The sequence below is a fragment of the Oncorhynchus mykiss genome, chromosome 12 (assembly GCF_013265735.2).
Source record: "Oncorhynchus mykiss isolate Arlee chromosome 12, USDA_OmykA_1.1, whole genome shotgun sequence".
Taxonomy (NCBI): Eukaryota; Metazoa; Chordata; class Actinopteri; order Salmoniformes; family Salmonidae; genus Oncorhynchus; species Oncorhynchus mykiss.
This window is the reverse complement of record NC_048576.1, coordinates 56605935-56632516: the sequence shown is the minus strand read 5'-3', so window position 1 is coordinate 56632516 and position 26582 is coordinate 56605935. Positions and strand designations below refer to the sequence as shown.

The window sequence follows — 26582 nt, the reverse complement described above, 5'->3', positions numbered from 1 at the left end:
GCATCTGCTGGTTTATGAAGCTCCTGATCCGAGTCCTCCTACTTGACATTGATGTCAGCCTGGTGCTCCAGGAGGAACAGGGCACTCTTGCTGTCCTGTCTGCGGATGGCCATGTGCAGCAGGGTCTGACCGTTGGACATGGTGTCGTTGATGGACGCCCCAGAGCCCAGGAGTTGGGCTGCTATGGTGTGCATACCTGAGGGACAGATGAGAGGACACAGACATACTGAAAGCTGTGGATCCCGAATGGCAGTGAGGTTGAACACATGATCTGATGCAGATCATTGTTCCGTGAGACCAAACTACCCTTTTAAAATCCTGTTAATTGCACATCTCCACTGTATTTGTTCTGTATCTTTATCTAAGAGATAGGGAAAAGCCCAAAAGAAGCAGGTGCAAAGCACAGGCAAAGCAGTGGAGCACACGGCAGGAACCAGAACTCAATCTGGGATAATCTGTAAAGGGAACTACTGCTCGACTCCAGCGTGGACTACGTCTATAGCAGCGGTTCCCAACCTTCTCCTTTCCGGGGACCACCAAATTAGTCAAAAGCTTGAGGACCATTTGCAGAGTCAAAAATCATTTTAACAAAATCTCTTGGCAGTCAAATGTAGTACATTTTAGCAGTGAAAGGCCTATTATTAAAATTTGCATTGTGAAAAGTAAATGTAAAAATTGCTTAAAATACTATAGGAAGTATTAATAGTAATTAGGAAGAAAACAAATCTATTTTTTTTACGTTTAAAATGTGCGGACCCACAGGTTGAAAACCACTGGTCTATGGACGATGTTTTAGGTTGGACTATCATGACTAGAAACGTTTGGCTGCACATACCTACTCTGTTTGTCTCGCTATCCATGGCATGCGAGACTGGAAAAGGAGGAGGAAGTGTGAAGGTGTGAGCCCTACAAGGACATGAAACTACTCCGTTTTTAAAGTGATACGCCGCAATTTTGGCAATTAAGTCATCTTTCTACTTACCCATGAACTGAACTGGTGGAGTACCCGTAGTCTTCCAATGACTGGAAGTCTACAGGTACATTAGCATATGCTAGCGTACCTGTAGAGTTAGAGTCATTTCGCTTACGCTTGTTAACATTGGCTCATAAAATGACCTCTAATTTCCTTCATACTGGACGCAGAGAGATACAAATCATGTCCACAAATTAATCCGATTCTGGTTATGTAGACAAAGGTCATAATCTCACAGTATCCCTTTAAAAGCATTTTAAATTGATAGAGCGTCGGCAGGCTCTTTCACACTGACAATAGCTAGTAGCTACCCATCTGATGTGTAGCGTTTTTTGTTGTTGGTGAAGCCTACCTGTCCAAAGGGCTAGGCCCAACACCGTCTGGTCCATGGAGTCTTTGAGGCTGAAGTCTGGGATGATCTGCAGGTTGTTGGTGGCGTGAAGAGCATTGGCTGGAAACACCAGGGAATAAAATTGTTGGTATGCAGGTAACAATTCCAATTTTCACGCTGGGTGTCAATCATGTTCATTCATCTCCCTGGGCTGTTTGACACAGAGATGCTGCCCACTGTCCACTAACCTACCTTTCTGCTCCAAGATGACTGACACCACGTCGGGGTGGTTGTGTACGATGGCCATGTGGAGCGGGCTCTGCAGGGACACCCCCTGGGCCAGGGCCTCATCGGGGAGGGCCTTCTGCGTCTGCAGGTTAGGGTTAGCCCCCTGATGGAGAAGCTCTGCTGTCAGGCCAGCCAAACCACAGCGACACGCCGTGTGGAGAGGGGTCTCACCCTATGGGGGAGGGGAGGAGACACACACAGCGTCAGACATACAAACAGACAGGATGAGGGGGGGGGGGGGGGGGGGTTTAGCTTGTATGACGAAGTAGTTTGTGATGCAGTATAACTTATGATTCACTATTGTACTGTAGTGTCTGAAGTAGTAATTTGTGATGAACTGGCAGAGGTATGATGTTTCATGTGATCCTGCAGTGCATCATTGCATACCCATTTGTTGGCATGGTTGACCTTTGCCCCATGTGTGGCCAGGAAGAGGGCAGCAGCCTCACTGCCTACACCCGTTGCCCTCTGCATGAGACAGTTCTCTGAGGAGGAATGGAGGGAAGGAATAAGCGAGAGAAAGAAAGGGAAAAGGAAAGTAAGATTCAAAAACATAAGTGCACTGACTTCCGTATTGTTTAATACTTTATATTATTGCATCATATTCATCCAAGTTACAAATCATACATAAACATGTATACATTTTAGCATGTTCCCTTCAAATGAGACATTTTACCTGTGGTTGTGTCTGGTGCGTCTGGGTTACTGCCTCTCTGGATGAGCTGGGCTGCAAAGCTGTTTTCATCAAACAGTGTTCCATTCTCCACCACCGGAGCGTCGTCCTCAAAGGGGTTAACGTTGGCGTCAGAGGACACGGTGATGTACTGCAGGGCCAGCCACAGAGCTGTGCTCCCCTCATGGTCCTTCAGCTCCAGGTCCAGCCTTGGGAGAGAGGCACAGGAGGGAAGCGAGGAAGAAAGAGCAGAGGAAAGGGGGGGGGGGGGGGGGGGGGGGGCGAGAGAAAAGATGACAGACAGTATTACACCAGGAAATAGAGGCTACTCCCGAGGCTGTTTTCAATAAGGTCAATGGGGAGTAGGACCCAGGTCGTTGGTTTAGTAAATGGTTTTCTGTTTTAACTCACTGTTTACACTGTAGGAGCTGGTTGAACACAGGCTCATTCCCCGACACCACCGCTTCATGTAGGGGAGTTCTGGGAAATAAAAAACGTATAAAGTCACAGTATCGGGATCATGACAAAAATACGTCATGTAACACAAACAGATCAAAGTGTTTACTCCGACACATTGGTGCGGCTGGCTTCCGGGTTGGATGTGCATTGTGTCAAGAAGTAGTGCGGCAAGGTTGGGTTTCGGAGGACGCATGGCTCTCGACCTTCGCCTCTCCCGAGTCCATACGGGAGTTGCAGCGATGAGACAAGACTAACTACTACCAATTGGATACCACAAAATTGGAGAGAAAAAAGCTGTAATTTTTTTAAATCAAATTTAAAATAAGTTCAGATGCTGATTTGAAGTCAGAACAATCAGTCGAAACATCAACTCCCATTTGAATAGACCGTTGCTATATCACACCAGATGGGCTCAATGGATCAGAGGGATTGCCATATAGTATTACCCACCTTCCCTTGCTGTTCTGCATGTTGGGGTTGGCCCCTGTCTTGAGCAGGGCCTCTGCAATGCGGGCCATGCCACTCATCACCTCCCCAGAGTGCTTCTTGGGGCTAAAGGAACACACCAGGTGCAGAGGGGTTTCTACCGCCCCGACCGTGGCTGCGTTCACCTGGGCCAAGTGGCGGATCAGGAAGGTGGAGGCAAATTCATCACCTGCGGGGGCGGAGGGAGAGAAGGGGCCAGGGAAATCATGATCTGTCTCTCCATTCTCCACACTTTTCCATTCCATGACTGGCTGTGTGCAGATGCTGTAGTAGTGCGCACATCAGGAGACGTGTGGAGAATTAGGACTAGAGGTTGACCGATTAATCGGAATTGGCCCTAATTAAATCGGCCATTTCAAGTTTTCATAACAATTGGAAATCTGTATTTTTGGACACCGATTTGGCAATTTATTTTTAAAATATAGTTTTTAGACAGGCAAGTTTTTTAACTAGGCAAGTCAGTTAAAGAACATATTTTCAATGACGACCTAGGAACGGTGGGTTAACTACCTTGTTCAGGGGCAGAACGACAGATTTTTACCTTGTCAGCTCGGGGATTCAATCTTGCAACCTTACAGTTAACTAGTCCAACGCAATAACGACCTGCCTCTTGTTGCACTCCACGAGGAGCCTACCTGTTACGCGAATGCAGTAAGAAGCCACGGTAAGTTGCTAGCTAGCATTAAACGTATCTTATAAAAAACAATCAATCATAATCACTAGTTAACTACACATGGTTGATGATATTACTAGTTTATCTAGGATGTCCTGCATTGCATATAATCGATGCGGTGCGCATTCGCGGAAAAAGGACCGTCATTGCTCCAACGTGTACCTAACCATAAACATCAATGCCTTACAAAGAGGTATATTTTTAAACCTGCATATTTAGCTTTTGTGCGTTTTGCTAGCAGCTCTTCACTGTGCTTCAAGCATTGCGCTGTTTATGACTTCAAGCCTATCAACTCCCGAGATTAGGCTGGTGTAACCGATGTGAAATGGCTAGCTAGTTAGCGGGGTGTGTGCTAATAGCCTTTCAAAAGTCACTCGCTCTGAGACTTGGGAGTAGTTGTTCCCCTTGCTCTGCATGGGTAACACTTCTTCAAGGGTGGCTGTTGTCGATGTGTTCCTGGTTCGAGCACAGGTAGGAGCGAGGAGAGGGACGGAAGCTATACTGATACACTGGCAATACTAAAGTGCCTATAAGAACATCCAATAGTCAAAATGTATATGGAATACAAATGGTATAGCGAGAAATAGCCCTATAAATTACTACACTGCTCAAAAAAATAAAGGGAACACTAAAATAACACATCCTAGATCTGAATGAATGAAATTTTCTTATTAAATACTTTTTTCTTTACATAGTTGAATGTGCTGACAACAAAATCACACAAAAATGATCAATGGAAATCAAATATCAACCCATGGAGGTCTGGATTTGGAGTCACACTCAAAATTAAAGTGGAGAACCAAACTACAGGCTGATCCAACTTTGATGTAATGTCCTTAAAACAAGTCAAAATGATGCTCAGTAGTGTGTGTGGCCTCCACGTGCCTGTATGCCCTCCCTACAACGCCTGGGCATGCTCCTGATGAGGTGGCGGATGGTCTCCAGAGGGATCTCCTCCCAGACCTGGACTAAAGCATCCGCCAACTCCTGGACAGTCTGTGGTGCAACGTGGCGTTGGTGGATGGAGCGAGACATAATGTCCCAGATGTGCTCAATTGGATTCAGGTCTGGGGAACGGGCGGGCCAGTCCATAGCATCAATGCCTTCCTCTTGCAGGAACTGCTGACACACTCCAGCCACATGAGGTCTAGCATTGTCTTGCATTAGGAGGAACCCAGGGCCAACCGCACCAGCATATGGTCTCACAAGGGGTCTGAGGATCTCATCTCGGTACCTAATGGCAGTCAGGCTACCTCTGGCGAGCACATGGAAGGCTGTGCGGCCCCCCAAAGAAATGCCACCCCACACCATGACTGACCCACCGCCAAACTGGTCATGCTGGAGGATGTTGCAGGCAGCAGAACGTTCTCCACGGCGTCTCCAGACTCTGTCACGTCTGTCACATGTGCTCAGTGTGAACCTGCTTTCATCTGTGAAGAGCACAGGGGGGCGCCAGTGGCGAATTTGCCAATCTTGGTGTTCTCTGGCAAATGCCAAACGTCCTGCACGGTGTTGGGCTGTAAGCACAACCCCCACCTGTGGACGTCGGGCCCTCATACAACCCTCATGGAGTCTGTTTCTGACCGTTTGAGCAGACACATGCACATTTGTGGCCTGCTGGAGGTCATTTTCCAGGGCTCTGGCAGTGCTCCTCCTGCTCCTCCTTGCACAAAGGCGGAAGTAGCGGTCCTGCTGCTGGGTTGTTGCCCTCCTACGGCCTCCTCCACGTCTCCTGATGTACTGGCCTGTCTCCTGGTAGCGCCTCCATGCTCTGGACACTACGCTGACAGACACAGCAAACCTTCTTGCCACAGCTCTCATTGTGTGCCATCCTGGATGAGCTGCACTACCTGAGCCACTTGTGTGGGTTGTAGACTTCGTCTCATGCTACCACTAGAGTGAAAGCACCGCCAGCATTCAAAAGTGACCAAAACATCAGCCAGGAAGCATAGGAACTGAGAAGTGGTCTGTGGTCACCACCTGCAGAACCACTCCTTTATTGGGGGTGTCTTGCTAATTGCCTATAATTTCCACCTGTTGTGCAAATGGAATAGACAACAGCATGTGAAATTTATTGTCAATCAGTGTTGCTTCCTAAGTGGACAGTGATTTCACAGAAGTGTGATTGACTTGGAGTTACATTGTGTTGCTTAAGTCTTCCCTTTATTTTTTTGAGCAGTGTATATTAACTACAACCTAAAACCTCTTACCTGGGAATATTGAAGACTCATGTTAAAAGGAGCCACCAGCTTTTCATATGTTGTTATGTTCTGAGCAAGGAACTGAAACGTTAGCTTTCTTACATAGCACATATTTTACATGGCACATATTGCACTTTGACTTTCTTCTCCAACACTTTGTTTTTGCATTATTTAAACCGAATTGAACATGTTTCATTATTTATTTGAGGCTAAATTGATTTTCTTGATGTATTAAGTTAAAATAAGTGTTCATTCAGTATTGTTGAAATTGTCATAATTACAAATAAATGTAAAAAAGTTAAAAATTCAGCTGATTAATCGGTATTGGCTTTTTTGGTCCTCCAATAATCGGTATCGGCGTTGAAAAAAAATCATAATCGGTCAACCTCTAATTAGGACGCACAATGGGGTGTGTCTTTACCCTTAATATTCAACATGGTTCATCTCTAGCCCAGCATTGAGCTTTACATAGGGAGGGCTGTGTTGTTGTGGATAATGCAATGTGTCTGAAGCCATACGGTACGCGAGTATGTGACATACTGCAGAGAGAATGTGCGGCACCCCCTACCTCTTTGGATGGCTTTGTGAAGGAGGTTCCAGCCACTCTGGTCCACCATGTCCACGTCTGCTTTGTTGTTGACCAGCGTGGTGGCGATACTCTCCAGTTTACGAGACAGAGCCAGGTCCAGGGCCAAGTCTCCATTGTTGTCCAGTTCATTCAGCTTCCCAGGCAACTGCAAATGTGGAGAATACAAGATGTATATAAAGAAGGAAGAAAAAAAGGTATAGTTGGCTTCTCAACACTGGTCTGTAAACTGATCCTTTATCAGCACTCTAACAGACTCCTGATATATCCAATTCATCTTTTAGCGCCATGTTCCAAATTGCTGTATCGCAAGAATCAAGGTTTTTATATTTTTTCATTTTTGTCTCTACTTCGCTCCTTCCCACTTGCAGACACTAAGCTCCTCCCCCTGCCACTCGACAACGACAAAATATAACTTATTTCACTCTGACAACAAGCAGTTTCAACTCGCTATTTGCATTTGAGTTTTGGTCCAACAGAAAATCGGTTGATTCCCTTACCCTTTTTTTATGTCTCAACTTCCAAAATTTAGCACAGAGCAGACAACCCAAACACGGAGTATCGATGATTGAGGAAAATGACTCTGTTTGTCACACATTGCTAGCAGCATAAAATGTATTTAAATAAGGAATTGACATAGCAACTCGAGAAATGCTTATCTTCTTATCCAGGTAGGGCACTTGATTTCAACATCTAAACAAAGTAAACAGGCTGTTGTTCTAACAGTTGGAGGTTGGAGACAGACAGGAGGGTGTAAAACGATTCAACTATTCTACCCTGTTAGCAAGCAAATAGATCCAAGTTGGCTAAACTTTAAATATAAAGACTAGCTGGCTACTGACTAGCATGTGAGCTTGTGCTGAGAGATTGTTTATGGTCATTCTTAGTGAATGTGCATATGCATGGTTCTGGCAAAAATGTTAACAAAAAGGGCATTTTCACAGACAGACTTGAAAGTCAGATCAGTGACTATTGGGGGAAAAAAGCAGGTTAAACTATTTTGATAAAATAATGTCATTATTAGTGGGTCTTATGGTTGTGCAAGTCTTATATTTAGCCTAGATGTATTTTTTACAAGGCCTAAATTCATTAGAATATCCCTAACTGTTTGAAATAAAGTATATTGACCTTTAAATTGCGCAACAAAGCTTATTTAAATAAATAATCCCTAATACAGGTCCTGCTCCAGCTGAGAACAGCATATTGGTCTTCGGTGAAATTACTTCTCAGAGGACAACATGTGAAGCTCTCTCACCTGCGAGTCCATCTCAATGAGGTAGAGGAAGACCACGTCTTCCCTCTCAACTTTGATGGCTTTGTGAAGAGGGAAATCTGTTTTAGACTTGATCATCTTGAAGAGCAGCGGAGCACTCATAGTGCTGAAGTCCTCTTTCCTTAGGTCATCCTGTTGAGACAAAGATGGGAGTTTATTTTTTTTAAATATGAAAATATGAAAAAGCTCTGTCATCTGGGTCCTAGAAATATCATTACTAGAACAGACATTGCCATTGTAAGTGGTCTTGAGGGGCTTTTTACCTTCTAGAAATTATATGATCTAGGAGGTGTTACAATTAGACAGGTGGATGCATTTTTATTCTATATTAAATTTATTTGCTATTTTCTTTAGTGTTGAATGAAAACACCTGACAGTGCCAAATTATATTCATATTGAAATCAGTTCTATCTCCTCAGTCCAAACCGCTAATCAAAGCCTACACCAGAGTAATATAAGTATAATGAAACAGCAAATTGAGCCTTCATGGGCCACCGCAATCAGTCAGGCAGAGTCAGCAGCAGCACTAACAGGAGTCAGTCAGCTGAAGAAAGATGACAAGTAATTTCCTTGGTCCTAGTCATTAACAGAAACTTGAGAATCACAGGGATCTGGCCACTGAGCATGGGATTAATGAGGTGATAAGACAATGGGCTTCTTGACACGCAGAGATATAACTCAATTATGGGCTCAGGACTTAAAATATATGGAATACACCCCACAGACTGGACACAAGGAGACAGAACAGATGACCAGTTGCAGTGTTTCCCCTACGATTTTTTTCAGCAGTGTTTCACTGTTGCTGTTTAAAAGCAAATGTTCTGTTCAACACATTTTGCCATGGGCAGAGAAAATTAGTTTTAAAGCAGGTTTCCTGCAATTCTACACATCTGCCATGGGCCTGAGAGAAGAAATTGCAGTTTCAAAGCTAATTTCCTGCAAAGCTACATTTTTCAATTGCTTATGCCGTGTTATAATGCTATCGGAGTGACTTAAAAACAACAAAATCCATGGCCCATGGAATTTTAGATTCTCCATGACTGTCTAGTTTATTTTGGTGATTGTTAGTGCTCAAATATGATATTATTTACAAACATATTGATCCGTTACCTTTTCTACTTACTGCCTATCCTGGTTTGTCATTTAAGTTTACACTGACATTTTACCACCCTGAAAATTGTAGAAATATATATATATATATATATATTTTTTTTTAAATTGTACAAAATTGAGAAAAAAATAATGTATCATACAATATCATTTGCAGTGGCAGCCTGCTGCTGCTGAATAAATATAGGGTAATCACTGCGGTTGCTATGGGAAACTAGGTAGTGATACCATTCAGATTCAGCTGTTGAGTACAAATTGGCTGCTAGATTATTGAATGGATTGATTTTAATTTTAAAAAAGGACAGGTTGCACAATATATTTCCAAAAATCTAACAGCGTAGATAGATTATAATCTATTTAAATGCTCTTTATGCAAAAGTTTATGAACAACAAATATTACACACTTCTATTTTCGCAATATGAATTACATTTATCAAAAACTCATACCAACAATACAGTCGTGGCCAAAAGTTTTGAGAATGACAAATATTAATTTCCACAAAGTTTGCTGCTTTAGTGTCTTTAGATAGTTTTGTCAGATGTTACTATGAAATACTGAAGTATAATTACAAACATTTCATAAGTGTCAAAGGCTTTTATTGACAAAGAGACAATATTTGCAGTGTTGACCCTTCTTTTTCGAGACCTCTGCAATCCGCCCTGGCATGCTGTCAATTAACTTCTGGGCCACATCCTGACTGATGGCAGCCCATTCTTGCATAATCAATGCTTGGAGTTTGTCAGAATTTGTGGGTTTTTGTTTGTCCACCCGCCTCTTGAGGATTGACCACAAGTTCTCAATGGAATAAGGTCTGGGGAGTTTCCTGGCCATGGACCCAAAATAGCTAAGTGGCTTGGGGAACAAAACATCTATCTTATGGCAAGGTGCTCCATCATGCTGGAAAAGGCATTGTTCGTCACCAAACTGTTCCTGGATGGTTGGGAGAAGTTGCTCTCGGAGGATGTGTTGGTACCATTCTTTATTCATGGCTTAGGCAAAATTGGCTGATAAGCAAACCCACACATGAATGGTCTCAGGATGCTTTACTGTTGGCATGACACAGGACTGATGGTAGCGTTCACCTTGTCTTCTCCGGACAAGCTTTTTTCCAGATGCCCCAAACAATCTGAAAGGGGATTCATCAGAGAAAAAGACTTCACCCCAGTCCTCAGCAGTCCAATCCCTGTACCTTTTTCAGAATATCAGTCTGTCCCTGATGTTTTTCCTGGAGAAAAGTGGCTTCTTTGCTGCCTTTCTTGACACCAGGCCATCCTCTAAAAGTCTTCACCTCACTGTGCGTGCAGATGCACTCACACCTGCCTGCTGCCATTCCTGAGCAAGCGCTGTACTGGTGGTGCCCCGATCACGCTGCTGAATCAACTTTAGGAGACGGTCCTGGCGCTTGCTGGACTTTCTTGGGCGCCCTGAAGCCTTCTTCACAACAATTGAACCGCTCTCCTTGAAGTTCTTGATGATCCGATAAATGGTTGATTTAGGTGCAATCTTACTGGCTGCAATATGCTTGCCTGTGAAGCCCTTTTGTGCAAAGGAATGATGACGGCACGTGTTTAATTGCAGGTAACCATGGTGGACAGAGGGAGAACAATGATTCCAAGCACCAGCCTCCTCTTGAAGCTTCAGGTCTGTTATTCGAACTCAATCAGCATGACAGAGTGATCTTCAGCCTTGTCCTCGTTAACGAGAGAATCACTGACATGATGTCAGCTGGTCCTTTTGTGGCATGGCTGAAATTAATTGCAATTCATCTGATCACTCTTCATAACATTCTGGAATATATGGAAATTGCCATCATACAAACTGAGGCAAATTGTGATCATTAATATTTGTGTCATTCTCAAAACTTGTGGCCACGACTGTACATTGCGGCTTTGACTTCAAGAGAAAAAAGGCCTGGTGGTGGCGGCAGTTCACCGGCATGCACATTTGGTCGAAATGCAAGGAGAAAGTTGTTCCACTTCAGGCAGACTGGGTCATGGGAATCCCTGGCCCTTCAGTCATAGTTGGGGCTCACAGGGCCTCCTGTGTTACTATAGATCCTGGTTAGATTCCAGGCTGTGTCGCAGCCAGTCGCGACTGTGAAACCCATGATCCGGCTCACAATTGGCACAGCGTCGTCCTAGTTAGTGGAGGGTTGGGCCAGCTGGGATGCCCTTGTCCCATTGCGCTCTAGCGACCCCTGTGGCGGGCCAAGCGCATGCACACTGAAATGGTCGCCAGTTGTATGGTTTTTCCTCAGACACAATGATGCGGCTGGCTTCCGGGTTAAGCGGGCATTGTGTCAAGAAGCAGTGAGGTTTGGCGGGGGTCGTGTTTCGGAGGACGCGCGGCTCTCGACCTTCGCCTTTCCCAAGTCGGTACGGGAGTTGCAGCGATGGGACAAGACCAACTACCAATTGGATACCACGAAATCAGGGAGAGAAAAAATAATGTTCGGGCTCAAATGATTATGACGGCTTCCAATAGTGGAAGAGTGGATTCCCCATGAAGCTGTAGGCTCCAAGTCCATTGACACCAATGGTGTTACAGCACAACGGGGTGGCTTCAGTGATGAAGCTGAATCGGGTAAGTAGGTAGTAAAGTGCCCAAAGAGTTGTCATGTTACTAGTAGATGATAAAAAAAGGACTTGGCACTTGACCATGCAAAATCAACTGGCCCACTCACACGGATCAAGCATGGTGTTTGGTGATAGAAAGCTAGCTACATCAGAATACTGCACATTTTGCAGAAAATAATGGTCAAACACCAATCGGATCAATTTCATTATTCACGTCTTTGCTTTTTCTGAACTGCCTGGTCATTATTGGCCGATATAACATGCAGGATATCATGGAAGGCAATGTTTGTGTCAGTAATTATCCCTGGATTTACTACTGCTAGTAGTAGCACTCAGGTTGGCATGTGGCTAGAAATAGCTACCATTGGCCAACTACAGAGTTTTAGCCAGTTTGGTTATAGACGTTTAATGTCTACTATGATGGTAAAGGTTTATCTTGATTTTCAATGTGCCGAAATAGTTTAGCAAAAACAATAGGACTCATTCTTTACCGTATTATGTGGACAGTGGTTTGCGTCACTCCTGGTTGCGTATTGCTCCTCTTTACGTCACTTTTCTAAACTATTTTCCGACGTGGCTTCGGTCAAATTCACATAAAATAGACGGTTTTCCCAAAAATACAATTGTCAAGTGATATGTCACATTGGAACTTTTAGTTTGAAGGATTAAACAAATTAGAATGTTTAACAGCAACCTAATCCTGCAATCTTCCCTTTAAAGGTGTTTTGAAACAGAGTTTTAGATGAGGTTAAGAAGAGTTAAGTATGTAACAGATCATCCAGATGGGAGCTAGAGGATAATCAATAGCACTGTAAATTGAGATCCCAGTATAGTGATGCATGATCAGGCCGAGCACTTCGGGACGTCATCTGAGAGATTAAATGGATTGTGTATTGATTCAAGCCCCTTCAATCCCAGGCCTGACTTTCCCATGAACCCGGAGACCGTCTTGTCCACAGTTGGATAGTCAGGGGAACATTTAACAGTCAGTTGGACAGTGGAGACTCACCCAGTGGCTGGCGATAATCTCTCCACAGTAGTTCATGAGTGTTGTGGCGTCCAGCTCCTCAGCAGTCTGGTAGAACCGGATACAGTTCCTCACATTCACAGAAGACATCACCCCTTTCTCACACCTGTTCCAAGAGAACAAAAGCAATGTTTGAGATCACTGATGTCAATTGGAAATATTGGACAATGCATTTATAGCTTCCTTAGAAGACAGGAAAAACACAAAGAGCACATGTGCCCTTAGGCAGTAAACCACCAGTAACACCATTTGGCTTTAGAACAACTTCCAACCCCCAGAGTGTGTGCACGTGTGAATGAGATGACAGTCGGTAACAGATCAGTGACTAAGCAGAATTTGTTGCTCTCAAACACAGCCAATGTATTTCAGCCCCTGCCTACCTCTCTCGGAGCAGCTGCAGCTGGAAGCGGTTGGCCAGCTTCATCAGATCGATGAGGAAGGCATCGTTCTCACTGAGCTCCAGATCGTCTGTGTAGGCCCAGCGCAACATCGCCATGGCAACCTCCGGCTTGGCATCTGGAACACCCAGCATGGGAGAAACGGAGTTAACTACCCCGAGTGGAATGAAAGATAACGCCACTGAACTAAAGCTACACTATGAATGAACTGCTTTTAGTGCAGTTGCTGGAAGGAACCGTTTGTGGTGCATTTTCCCAAAACTGTGAACACAACGGACTCGAGGGTGGAGACTTCTTTTTTGCGCAGCAAGTTCATGGCGTAGCAACCCAAATTAATGTGAGATTTTACTTCTGGGTTTACTGAGATTACATTCTGGGTTATAGTGACGTGAGTGTGACAGCAGGGAGGGTAGCTCACCAGACAGGTCCAGTTTGGAGGTTGAGGCCAGGTTAGCCAGGCTCCAGGTATCACTGCGAGCAGCCAGGACAAACTTGTGAGCGTTGAGCGTCGTCTCTCCAACAGTCACCTTCAGATCACTACAAACATGAAAACAAACACAACATAAGTGAGAAAAAATATGTTCATCGCTAAAGTAACTAGTTAAGTATTGCATAATTTCTCAGGATTTCTGTAGATAGCTGTGAATCAGAAAATCTAAAACCGGCTTGGTATAATCAATGCGATTTTGAACAATGATATCACATAAAGTGCAATTATTTTCTTGTTCTTGGCTTTCCACCTCAAGAAAACAAAGGAGCAATGATAAAGCAGGTCCTCTTACCGGGTGTTACCATGGCAGTATGTCGCTGCATACATCACAAACTACATGCCCCCACACACACACCTCTCCTCACCTGTACTGGTCCTGCTGGTAGAGCTCGGCCACGATCTCCAGCAGGCGGCTGATAAAGGTGTCTTCTGACCCGGCTACGGAGGCCTTGGTGGAGCCCTGGACAGAGGCCTGAGCAGCAAGCATGGCACAGCGCCTCTCTGTGTCAGCCAGCTTCTGCTGCATCTTCACATACTCCTGCCTCAGCAAGGCTAGGTGCTTCTGCAGCTTGGCCACCTCCTCTGTCACAGAGAGAGTAAAGAGATAAAGGAGGGGAAGAGAAGAAGAAAGCTGCTTAAAAGCAAGGTTGCATTGAGCACATTCTGTCTCACAATGCTTTGTGTTGTTTAACCAGTTAAGGAAATTAAGACAAATAGGAATTGTTGTACAACCAAACAGCACATTAAAGAAAGTCTCATTAGCTAGGTTTCCATCCAATTGGCAACAGATTTTCATGAGAATATTCCAAATCTGCATAAAGAAAATATGCAAATTTTCCCACAAGTGGTATGTTTCCAACAAACTGACTTGTCGAGGATAAAACTCAGTGTGTGATGACATAGTGTACACAAAATGTACTTTTTAAAAATGTAATGTTGAAAGGGTTTCCGTCACATTTTTTAAAACTCTACCAATAGTAGTCACAAAAACTGTTGCGTTAAATAGCAGTGTGCATACTCTGGTACTGGCATGTGCACTCTAGCTAACAGCTCGCAGATACAGTGTGGGTAGGCTCCGCAGGTAGGTTAGCCGACATAATGAAATTATGGAGAATATTTGTATTTGTCAAGCAGCAGTCAAGCGTCGATCATCAAGTTACCAGAATAAGATCCTCAACATTTATTTGAAAGGAGTGTCAAGTTAATACCGTGCACTTTCACCACCATGTGAAGTTCATCATCACTTATTTCATCTGTAGCCTAATAATTCGATATGATGGTTATTATATAAATATTTGTGCATAAAGGAGTTTCCGTCACTATTTCTCCCATAATACATTTTACAGACACAAAAATATATCCCACCATGTCAAACGAACAAATGATCTGTCAGCATTTATAAAACTTGTACCAAAACTTCCTGTTTCCATCATAGCGGTTGTGATTTATTTTATTTATCTGGTTACTCACTTATGGTTACTCACATTACTCACTTAAAAAAATGGATGGATACGTGGTTATTTTCTCTTGCCAAAGTATCCCTAATTGAGGTTGTATTGTTTAAAGAAGACCTAGTATTTTGCAAGGCAGCTTCCTGTCTGGATATAAGCTATGGATGTTTCACATTAGGGTTTAGTACACATCTGAGCCCACTCAGCCCAGAATTGCACTTACTTCCCTCTCCCATTTCCTTCCCCTTTCTCCCTAAATTTGAGTGGAGACAGAATGCTGAGGCAGCACATAACTTTGCCCTCCCTCGAGTCAGAGTGAAAGGCTAACACTAGCTTGCTGGCTATAGTCATGGGTAAGGCGGTACCAACTGATCAACGACCACAGGAAAGGTTCACTGATGTAATAAGTAAGATAGGCGGAGCTGTTGAACAAAAAAAACTGTTCAGAGCCACAATCTAAATGCATGCTTTATACCCAAGTGCCACTCATACCTGTCACACTTCATTCATAAGGTTCCATTCATTTTGAAAAGAGAGGATGTCTTAAGCTTGTTACCTTCAACTCAGCACGTACGGGCATCATTAGAAGAAACTTTTTAGGGGCAATAAAACTACAGCCTTATCCAACTGTACACATCACTTGGGATTAAAGTGAGTGACAAGCTTCTGAGATCTAACGTTTGCTCGTAAAAAAAAATATTGGCTGGCTTAGCATGACAAAAGGGAAATACTTAACAAAATCAATCCATGCAAGTTTTAGGCAGCACAAACAACTCCATGACGTGCTAGAGCTACACAAACACCTGCTGGTGTAGCGTTATAATTGACACGGAGTAGTTAGTTAGCATGTACTGTAGACCTACTGTATATGCACTCTTCGAGGAGGCTGCCACACAGTTGAATGAGCAAAAAAATAAAACTGGCGGAAGTCACATTATTCAAAATATTTTCACTGTACTGTGTCAAATCGGGTAAATTTGTTGCCGACTCGAGTTACATTTATCTTCAGTCGAGATTAACGTTAATTGCCATCTATCCCACAAACTCATACAATATAGGCAGCTATACTTTTAGCTCACTAGCTACAATAAAAAGAAAACCATTCAATAATGCAACACCAAATTGAGCAAGTTAAGTAACCAACTACCTAGCTACATTTGAACGTTATTCTCGACATAAATGTACTCTGTGTGGGGGTCGAGTTGTACAGTTAACGTTAGTTTTAACTACAATATTGACGAAAAACTAACGTAAGAAGTGTATAATCACTTCCCTTAGCAAATTCGGCTTTCTTTAGATATACCAATCCAGTGAATTGTGTTCAAGCACCCCGCGAATTAAAGTGTCTAGCTTCACAAGTATTGCTGGCAAGATGCTTTCTCCGCCCAAATCACACCATCAACACCAGACCACCTTACCAGCTAGCTAGGGTTTCCACTAGATAGCACAAGCACTATGTTATAATTGGTTATATCGTAACAATTAATGAAAAATAAACGTAGCATTTGGGTCTTAATTTAAGGTTTTGGGTAGCAGTGTGGTTAAGGTTCAATTTCAAATAGCATGTTAAGAAGATACATTGTAGAAATGGGCGGGGTGTACAACTTTGTGGATGTAGTAACTAGTTACGACCCCTAGCTAGCTGCAAATAAAAATTAGCCGCTAAATGCACAAGAAAAAGAGACAGTCGTTATTTTTTTTAAACACTGCAAATCCCCATTAAATCAAATATCTTATAGACATTCAGCTATTCCTGTAATACATTTAATCCGCATCTAGCTAGCTAATAAAGAAAGGGCGTAAAAATACATATACCTTCCGCCATGTTGGTTCTGTTGCTTTTGGTTCGCTAGCCTTTTCTTCTTCTTTGGTATAATTGCGATCGCAACAAGAATATGTGAATACCGCCACCTACTGTGCGGGTGGATATTAAAGATCCGAAAGTTGGAGGGGACACCAAATTCTAGCTCAATATCTTCGTCATAAAATATATATTGGAGGAAATTAACAGTGAGTTGCCCACACCGCCACCTACTGTAGTGGAATGTGAGGCCGGTTACTTCCTCCCTATTCATGCATTTAAGGTTGAAGTCGGAAGTTTACATACACCTTAGCCAAATACATTTAAACTCAATTCCTGACATTTAATCCAAGTAAAAATTCCCAGTCTTAGGTCAGTTAGGATCACCACTATATTTTAAGAATGTGAAATGTCAGAATAATAGTAGAGATAATTGTTTATTTCATATTTTATTTCCTTCAGCACATTCCCAGTGGGTCAGAAGTTTGCATACACTCAGTGTTTATTAGCATTGCCTTTAAATTGCTTAACTTGGGTCAAACGTTTCAGTAAGCCTTCCACAAGCTTCCCACAATAAGTTGGGTGAATTTTGTCTCATTCCTCCTGACAAAGCTGGTGTAACTGAGTCAGGTTTGAAGGCCTCCTTGCTCGCACACACTTTTTCAGTTCTACCCACAAATGTTCTATAGGATTGAGGCAGGGCTTTGTGATGGCCACTCCAATACCTTGACCTTGTTGTCCTTAAGCCATTTTGCCACAACTTTGGAAGTATGCTTGGGGTCGTTGTCTATTTGGAAGACCCATTTGCAAACCAGCTTTAGCTTCCTGACTGATGTCTTGAGATGTTAATTCAATATATCCGCATAATTGTCTTTCCTCATGATGCCATCTAGTTTGTGAAGTGCACCAGTCCATCCTGCATCAAAGCACCCCCACAACATGATGCTGCCACCCCCGTGCCACCCCTGTACGTTTGGGATGGTGTTCTTCGACTTGCAAGCCTCTCCCTTTTTCCTCCAAACATAACAAACCGTAGTCTGGCTTTTTTATGGCAGTTTTGGAGCAGTGGCTTCTTCCTTGCTGAGTGGCCTTTCAGGTTATGTCGATATAGGACTCGTTTTACTGTGGATATAGATACTTTTGTACTTGTTTCCTCCAGCATCTTCACAAGGTCCTTTGCTGTTGTTCTTGGATTGATTTGCACTTTTCGCACCAAAGTACATTAATCTCTAGGAGACAGAATGCCCTCCTTGCTGACAGCTGTGTGGTCCCATGGTGTTTATACTTGCATTCTATTGTTTGTACAGATGAACGTGGTACCTTCGGGCGTTTGGAAATTGCTCCCAAGGATGAACCAGACTTGTGGAGGTCTACAATTCATTTTCTGAGGTCTTGGCTGATTTCTTTGGATTTTCCCATGATGTCAAACGAAGAGGCACTGTGTTTGAAGGTATGCCTTAAAATACATCCACAGGTATAGCTCCAATTGAATCAAATGATGTCAATTAGCCTATCAGAAGCTTCTAAAGCCATGACATTATTTTCTGGAATTTTCCAAGTTGTTTAAAGGCACAGTCAACTTAGTGCATGTAAACTTCTGACCCACTGGAATTGTCATACAGTGATTTATAAGTGAAATAATCTGTCTGTAAACAATTGTTGGAAAAATTACTTGTATAATTCATAAAGTAGATGTCCTAACCGACTTCCGAAAACTATAGTTTGTTAACAAGAAATTTGTGGAGTGGTTGAAAAACAAGTTTTAATGACTCCAACCTAAGTGTTTGTAAACTTCCCGACTGCAACTGTATACAGTTAACACACACAATCTCTTCCACTGGTACTACACAATCATTTGTCTCATGCCCTCCTGCACACTTCTCACATGTATGAATCTCCCTCCTACAAACTGCTGCAACATGACCATAAGCTTGGCACCTAAAACACTGTAATGGGTTTGGGACAAAATCTCTCAAGGCACATCCTAACTCAACTTTGCCGGGTAAAGACTCTGCATACAAAAATCAGCAAAACAGACAATGTCTTCTCTTTTTCACCACAATCTCTACCAGGTTTACGTCGCAGCAAACTGGGGACGTCACAGACACCGGGAATCTTCAATTTCAATTGCTCCTCCTCAACATGTAATGCCATTCCAGTTATCACTCCTTTCAACGGCGCCCTGCTCCGGAGGACAAAGCAAGTAACAGGACTTGTCCCTAGGCACTTGGTATGAATCGCCCACTCCCTCTGGATGGTATAACCACAAAAAATCATCACGAGTTCACTTTGAGTTACTTTCACCAACTCAACAATCCCCAACCTCTTCTCCACCGTACCTGACACCACATATGGATCCTCCAGACTACAAGGATCCATTCTCTCCAAAAGTCTCACTCCCACTTGGCCAGAATTATAGTTGTCATCATCAGGGTGAGACTCAATCTCGGCGGTCTTCACCGCACCTGCCACCAGGTAATTCATCCTTACTCTTGTCAGGTGTAGTGGTAATGTTGCTTGTTTGCACCTTTTGCTTTTACGTTTTCCTGCCATGCTGGATTTCTTTCGTTTGACTTCCTCTTCCCACCCATCCTCACTCTCGTCAGGTGTAGTGGTAGATGTTACCTTCTTCCATCTTTTAATTTTCTGTTTAATTTTCTGTGCCCAGGCTCAACATACTTTCATTGACCTCCACGCTCTGCCAGCGCATGCGGTCGCATTTCCCCTTAGTTCGTAATTTACCTCATCGACACAGCTAAATTCCCTCTCTCATCATCCTTCCAACAAATGTCCTAAAAAGTAAAGTACCCACATGGAGATAGATAGAGGACTCATTTTTGTATCTCTGCCATTACAGCGTCTGTGACAGCATGGGCAGATTCATTTTGAAGAAGTCAATTTTCTTCTTCACGATTTGGCTGATCCCTCCTGATGACCCAGTTGGACACCAACAGGGTCAACAGGAGTGATCAGCCAATTAAGTTTTAAGTCCCACCCAGTTGACGACATTAACATGGTGGAAGCCCTCAATGGCGCTGCCAATGCTAATATGGTATTTTTGCCAGTAGAGGCATCAATCATTCTCCATGAGTACGCCTTCTTGTTGCACATAGAACAGGGCGGGGTCAGCTGTGGGCGGGGTCGTAGCCTGCAGGGTGAAACATTATCACATACATGACTAGCTAGTTAGCTGGCTAACATTATAGGTTTATGGAGTCACATATAACAATACAAATCATTATTTTCTAATACATTTTTGGGTTAGTAATTCATGTTGCCTGTAAATCATTTTTATGCATGTTTATGGGGATATAACATACACTTTTTTTCACAAGAAGAACATTTTTGGTTACTCTGTTGCTATGGTAACCGACAGTTGTCATCCTCGTGTGCGTTTGTGGGTTCACCTTCAAAATAAAAGTTGCAAATTGACAGTGATTGCAAACGGATACAAATAGTGGAATCATGCCATATTTGGACTAGATAATGCTAAACAAGATTGGAATGTATGGAGAACCAAATCTGCAGTAATTAGAAATAAATGGATGAATGAATGCACACATAAATAGATAAATAACTATTTCAATAATTAATCCCACTTTCATTTTTTTCATTTATATTATTTCTTTATTTCTTTATTTCTGTATTTCTTCCTCCAATATGATAATAAGGGGGTATCAAACAAATATGTGTGGGTGGTATCTAAAACACAATTGGTTGATCAATACCACATAGTGCGTTGATGGATTGCATTTGCCTGGGCTGCGTTCAGTTTGAACGGTGTTCAACATTTAAATGCTATGTTTCACATAAGCACCCCCCCAAAGGCGGGGGAAATGACAGCGAGTAGTGGGGAAGAAATGGAGGAAATGGAAAAAAAGTTGGTGAAGCAACAGCTGGGTGAACAGGCAGTGGCTTGGGTGGTTGTTGTCCTTGATTATCTTTTTGGCCTTCCTGTGACATCGGGTGGTGTAGGTGTCCTGGAGAGCAGGTAGTTTGCCCCCGGTGATGCGTTGTGCAGACCTCACTACCCTCTGGAGAGCCTTACGGTTGTGGGCGGGGCAGTTGCCGTACCAGGCGGTGATACAGCCCGACAGGATGCTCTCGATTGTGCATCTGTAAAAGTTTGTGAGTGTTTTTGGTGACCAGCTGAATTTCATCAGCCTGCTGAGGTTGAAGAGGCGCTGTTGCGCCTTCTTCACCACGCTGTCTGTGTGGGTGGACCATTTCAGTTTGTCCGTGATGTGTATGCCGAGGAATTTAAAACTTACTACCCTCTCCACTACTGTCCCATCGATGAGGATAGGGGGGGTGTTCCCTCTGCTGTTTCCTGAAGTCCACAATCATCTCCTTTGTTTTGTTGACGTTGAGTGTGAGGTTATTTTCCTCCCACCACACTCCGAGGGCCCTCACCCCCTCCCTGTAGGCAGTCTCGTCGTAGTTGGTAATCAAGCCTACCACTGTAGTGTCATCTACAAACTTGATGATTGAGTTGGAGGCGTGCATGACCACGCAGTCATGGGTGAACAGGGAGTACAGGAGAGGACTGAGAACACACCGTTGTGGAGCCCCAGTGATGAGGATCAGCAGGGTTCCTACCCTCACCACCTGGGGAGGGCCCGTCAGGAAGTTCAGGACCCAGTTGCATAGGGTGGGGTCGAGACCCAGGGTCTTGAGCTTAATGACGAGTTTGGAGGGTACTATGGTGCTGAATGCTGAGCTGTAGTCGATGAACAACATTCTCACATAGGTATTCCTCTTGTCCAGATGGGTTAGGGCAGTGTGCAGTGCGGTTGTGATTGCGTCGTCGGTGGAGGTGATATGATCATTGACTAGTCTCTCAAAGCACTTCATGATGACGGAGGTGAGTGCTACGGGGCAATAGTCATTTAGCTCAGTTACCTTAGCTTTCTTAGGAACATGAACAATAGTGGCCCTCTTGAAGCATGTGGGAACAGTAGCCTGGGATAAGGATTGATTGAATATGTCCGTAAACACACCAGCCAGCTGGTCTGCGCATGCTCTGAGGACACGGCTAGGGATGCCGTCTGGGCCGGCAGCCTTGCGAGGGTTAACACGTTTAAATGCTTTACTCACGTTGGCTGCGGTGAAGGGGAGCCCGCAGGTTTTGGTAGCGGGCCGTGTCGTGTCTCAAAGAGAGCAAAGAAGTTGTTTAGTTTGTCTGGGAGCAGGACATCGTGGTACGTGAAGGGGCTGGATTACTTTTTGTAGTCCGTGATTGACTGTAGACCCTGCCACATCTACTTTGTCTCCATACTGACGCTTAGCTTGTTTGATTGCCTTGCGAAGGGAATAGCTACACTTGTTTGTATTCGGTCATGTTTCCGGTCGCCTTGCCCTGATTAAAAGCAGTGGTTCAGGCTTTCAGTTTGCATGAATGCTGCCATCAATCCACGGTTTCTGGTTGGGGAAGGTTTTAATAGTTGCTGTGGGTACAACATCACCGATGCACTTGCTAATAATCTCACTCACCGAATCAGAGTATTCATCAATGTTATTATCCGACGCTATGCGGAACATATTTCAGTCCAAGTGATCGAAGCAATCTTGAAGCGTGGAATCAGATTGGTCGGACCAGCGTTGAACAGACCTGAGCACGGGCATTTTCTGTTTTAGTTTCTGTCTATAGGCTGGGAGCAACAAAATGGAGTCATGGTCAGATTTTCCGAAAGGAGGGCGGGCTATGGCTTTGTATGCGTTGCGGAAGTTAGAGTAACAATGATCCAGGATCTTTTCCGCATGGGTCGCGCATTCGATATGCTGATAAAATTTAGGGAGTCTTGTTTTCAGGTTAGCCTTGTTAAAATCCCCAGCTACAATGACTGCAGCCTCAGGATATGTGGTTTCTAGTTTACAGAGTCCAATGAAGTTCATTCAGGGCCATCGATGTGTCTGCGTGGGGGGGGGGGGATATATATACGGCTGTGATTATAATCGAAGAAAATTATCTTGGTAGATAATGCGGTCGACATTTGATAGTAAGTAATTCTAGGTCAGGTGAGCAAAAGGACTTGAGTTCCTGTATGTTGTTATGATCACACCACGTCTCGTTAATCATAAGGCATACCCCCCCGCCCTTCTTCTTGCCAGAGAGATATTTGTTTCTGTCGGCGCGATGCGTGAAGAAACCAGGTGGCTGTACCGACTCCGATAGCGTGTCTCAAGTGAGCCACGTTTCCGTGAAACAAAGAACGTTACAATCTCTGATGTCTCTCTGGAAGGCAACCCTTGCTCGGATTTCATCTACCTTGTTGTCAAGAGACTGGACGTTGGCGAGTTGTAAAATCGGGAGCAGTGCGCGATGTGCCCGTCTACTGAGCCTGACCAGAAGACCGCTTCTTCTTCCCCTTCTGCTGCTGGGCTCCGATCCATTGTCCTGGGTGGTAGACCAAACAGAGGATCTGCTTCGGGAAAGTTGTATTCCTGGTCATAATGTTGGTAAGTTGACGTTGCTCTTATATCCAATAGTTCCTCCCGGCTGCATGTAATAAAACTTAAGATTTCCTAGGGTAACAATGTCAGAAATAATACATAAAAAAAAGAAATACTGCATAGTTTGCTGAGAACGCAAAGCGAGGCGGCCATCTCTGTCGGCGCCGGATTGAGGGGAGTCATCACTGTGGTTCCAATATGTCCATAGATGATATTAAAGAAAATGTGAAGGGAGGCAGAGTGTTTGAGGCCAAAAGGTTGATCAGTATGCGAGAGGGTCAAAGAAGTGAAGGCTTATCAGTGTCCAGTCTTGCTGGAAAAAGATAGGATTCCTTAGCTTCGTTGTTAGAGAATTTGTCCCATATGCACTGCAGTGTTTTAAATGCCAAAGAATGGGACATGTAGCTGCTCAGTGTAAAGGAAAGAAAATATATGCCAAGTGTGGAGGGGCACATGATTACGATGATTGTGGAAGCAATGTGATGGTTAAGTGCTGTAATTGTGGGAGATAACACAGTGACGCATTTGGTGGATGTCAGGTACAGAGAGAGGCTAGAGAGGCTCAGAAATATAGGATCAGTCATGCTGTATCATATGCAGAGGCCTTAAAACAGATTGGTAGAAGTACAGTGCGGACTGATGGAGATTACATGGATGTACCTGTAGTAAGTGGACCTACTGTTGGGGCTGGTGCTTCTGATTGTCCTGGAATGGTTTCAAGGCCTATTCAGAAATCCTGAGTTCATGAATGTGCGGTGTCAAAGTAAGCAACACTGAAGCATGCATGAGAGCACCAGCTGTTCCGGACGACTGTGTGATCACGCTCTCTGTAGCCAATGTGAGCAAGACCTTTAAACAGGTGAACATTCACAAGGCCGCGGGGCCAGACGGATTTCCAGGACGTGTATTCAGAACATGGCGGAACAACTGGCATGTGTCTTCACTGACATTTTCAACCTCTTCCTGACCGAGTCTGTAATACCTACATGTTTCGAGTAGACCACCATAGTCCCTGTGCCCAAGAAAGCGAAGATAACCTGCCTAAATTAATACAGACCCGATAGCACTCACGTCAGTAGCCATGAAGTGCTTTGAAAGGCTGATCATGGCTCACATCAACACCATCATCCCAGAAACCTTAGACCCACTCCAATTTGCATACCGCCCCAACAGACCCACAGATGACGCAATCTCAATCGCATTCCACACTGCCCTCTTCCATCTGGACAAGAGGACCATCTATGTGAAAATGCTGTTCATTGACTACAGCTCAGCATTCAACACCATAGTGCCCACAAGGCTCATCACTAAGCTAAGGATCCTGGGACTAAACACCTCCCTCTGCAACTGGATTCTGGACTTCCTGGCGTGCCATCCCCAGGTGGTAAGGGTAGGCAACAACACATCTGCCATGCTGATCCTCAACACAGTGGGTGCGTGCTTTATTTATTCTCCTGTACTCCCTGTTCACCCACGACTGCATGGCCAAGCACGACTCCATCACCATCTTTAAGTTTGGTGACGACACAACAGCAGTAGGCCTGATCACAGCCAACGATGAGACAGCCTATAGGGAGGAGGTCAGAGACCTGTCAGTGTGGTACCAGGACAATCAACCCCATTAAAAGGGGTTGAATATTTATTGACTGAAGACATTTTGGCTTTTCATTTTTTATTAATTTGTAAACATAAAAAACATAATTCCACTTTGACCATATCGGGTATTGTGTGAAGGCCAGTGACAAAAATGTTCAATTTAAGCCATTTTAAATTCTGGCTGAAACACAAAATATGTATGGAATTATGCAGTCGAATACATCCACAGTAGGATTTCAACAGTTTTTTCTGTTTATTGTCAAACTAATTCATTATTGTATTTAATCTTAAATTATGTAACAACATTCTGACCCGTGTGTTATTATCTAGTCCATATATGGCACGACTCCACTATTTGCGTCACTTTCAACTACAGACTTTTATTTAGAAGGCGAACCGCAAATTCCACTACTGTGGCTAATCGTTATTGTGGCTAGCTTCACATACATAGGGAAGAGTGGATACCAGGGCCGCGTTCAGCAGGAGGACGGACCAAAGTTCAGATAGAAAAGATTGACGTAGAACAAACATGCCTCTCTGATTCTAAGGAATCATGTCAGTTATATTCATTCAATTTCTATCTGTAATGTTTTAAAATTCAACATGCCCAGGCGAACCCACTGAGCAATACGATCTCCCCTCTGCCCATCACCCATCGTCTGTCTGGAAAGCATCCACAAATGAAAAACGTGTGCTGGGCGGGGTCAGGGCTTCTCTAAAAAGTGACTGGCATCTTTGAATGCAGGGCCAGATTTGGTTGTGGTGCGCGGGCAAAATATTGTAGTGCTCCCGTTGACCGCAGAGAGAATAATTGTAGTTTAATGGTTAATTTCCTGCAATTCTACACATTTTGCAATGGGGAGTAGAGAAAATGTTGTCGTTTTAAAGCAAACGTTATGCAATTCTACACATTATGCCATGGGGCGGAGAGAAGTTTAGCAATTTTATAAAACATTTTATGCAAATCTACAAATATTGTCATGGGACAGAGAGAAAAAACATACAGCTAATATCCTGCAATTCTACACATTTTGACTTATGCCATGTAAATTATATCTGAGTGAGAGTGACTAACAAAATCAATGGGGGCCCCCAGGAGGTCAGGGCCCCTGGGCACATGTACTGTGTGCCCAGTCAGTATTCGGTGATGATTACTACAAGTTTAGATTGCTGGCAAGACTAGAAATTTTTTTTGGGTAACTGCATATGTGGAGTGTCTGAAAGTGGGTGTTGCGAAATAAGTGGGAGGATCAACATAAGTAGGTGTACAGCTAATTGGGCAGATTGGTTGCCACTCGAGACCGTTTTGCGTGGCTGCTCACTGCTTCCTTGTAGCATTTTATCTTAGCTGCCAAAACATAGAAATAAAGAAACATAGAAACCAAAACATAGAATGCCCACCCCACATCACACCCTGACCTAACCAAATAGAGAAATTAAACAGCTGTCACATCAGGGTGTGACAAGATATATATATATATATATATATATATATATATATATATATATATATATATTCAAGGGTGTATTAATGAGCTATGCGAGATAGAAAAAAAAGAAGATTCATAATAGAGGACTTCTAGATAAGGGCAGGTTAAAATGAAACATGACAGCCAGACAAACCAGTGTATGAATCAAATGGATTTGCCTATGAATGGAGTGGAAATTAGCTGACTTCGTGATCTGTAAGGTAATTAGCTTTAATGTGTCAAGCAGATTACACGTTTTCTTCGCCA

The 26582-nt window shown here is 43.6% G+C and overlaps 1 protein-coding gene across 2 annotated transcripts in view; it reads right to left on the bottom strand.

Annotated features, from left to right (window-relative positions):
• LOC110538909 (rabankyrin-5) overlaps positions 1–16949 on the bottom strand; it is a 41984-nt gene extending 25035 nt beyond the window's left edge. For both annotated transcript variants that reach the window (XR_005035030.1, XM_036937852.1), the window contains exons 1-14: positions 16812–16949; positions 13911–14127; positions 13474–13592; positions 13038–13173; positions 12640–12763; positions 7926–8075; positions 6653–6818; positions 3175–3379; positions 2677–2745; positions 2269–2474; positions 1980–2077; positions 1557–1764; positions 1326–1424; positions 43–196 (exon numbers count right to left, since the gene is read on the bottom strand). Coding sequence is in view for 1 of the 2 variants with exons in the window: in XM_036937852.1 (XP_036793747.1) it covers positions 43–196; positions 1326–1424; positions 1557–1764; positions 1980–2077; positions 2269–2474; positions 2677–2745; positions 3175–3379; positions 6653–6818; positions 7926–8075; positions 12640–12763; positions 13038–13173; positions 13474–13592; positions 13911–14127; positions 16812–16821 (1961 nt within the window). In the remaining variant the exon portion in view is untranslated. The remainder of the gene's footprint in view (positions 1–42; positions 197–1325; positions 1425–1556; positions 1765–1979; positions 2078–2268; positions 2475–2676; positions 2746–3174; positions 3380–6652; positions 6819–7925; positions 8076–12639; positions 12764–13037; positions 13174–13473; positions 13593–13910; positions 14128–16811) is intronic.
• Between the last annotated feature and the right edge of the window lie 9633 nt (positions 16950–26582).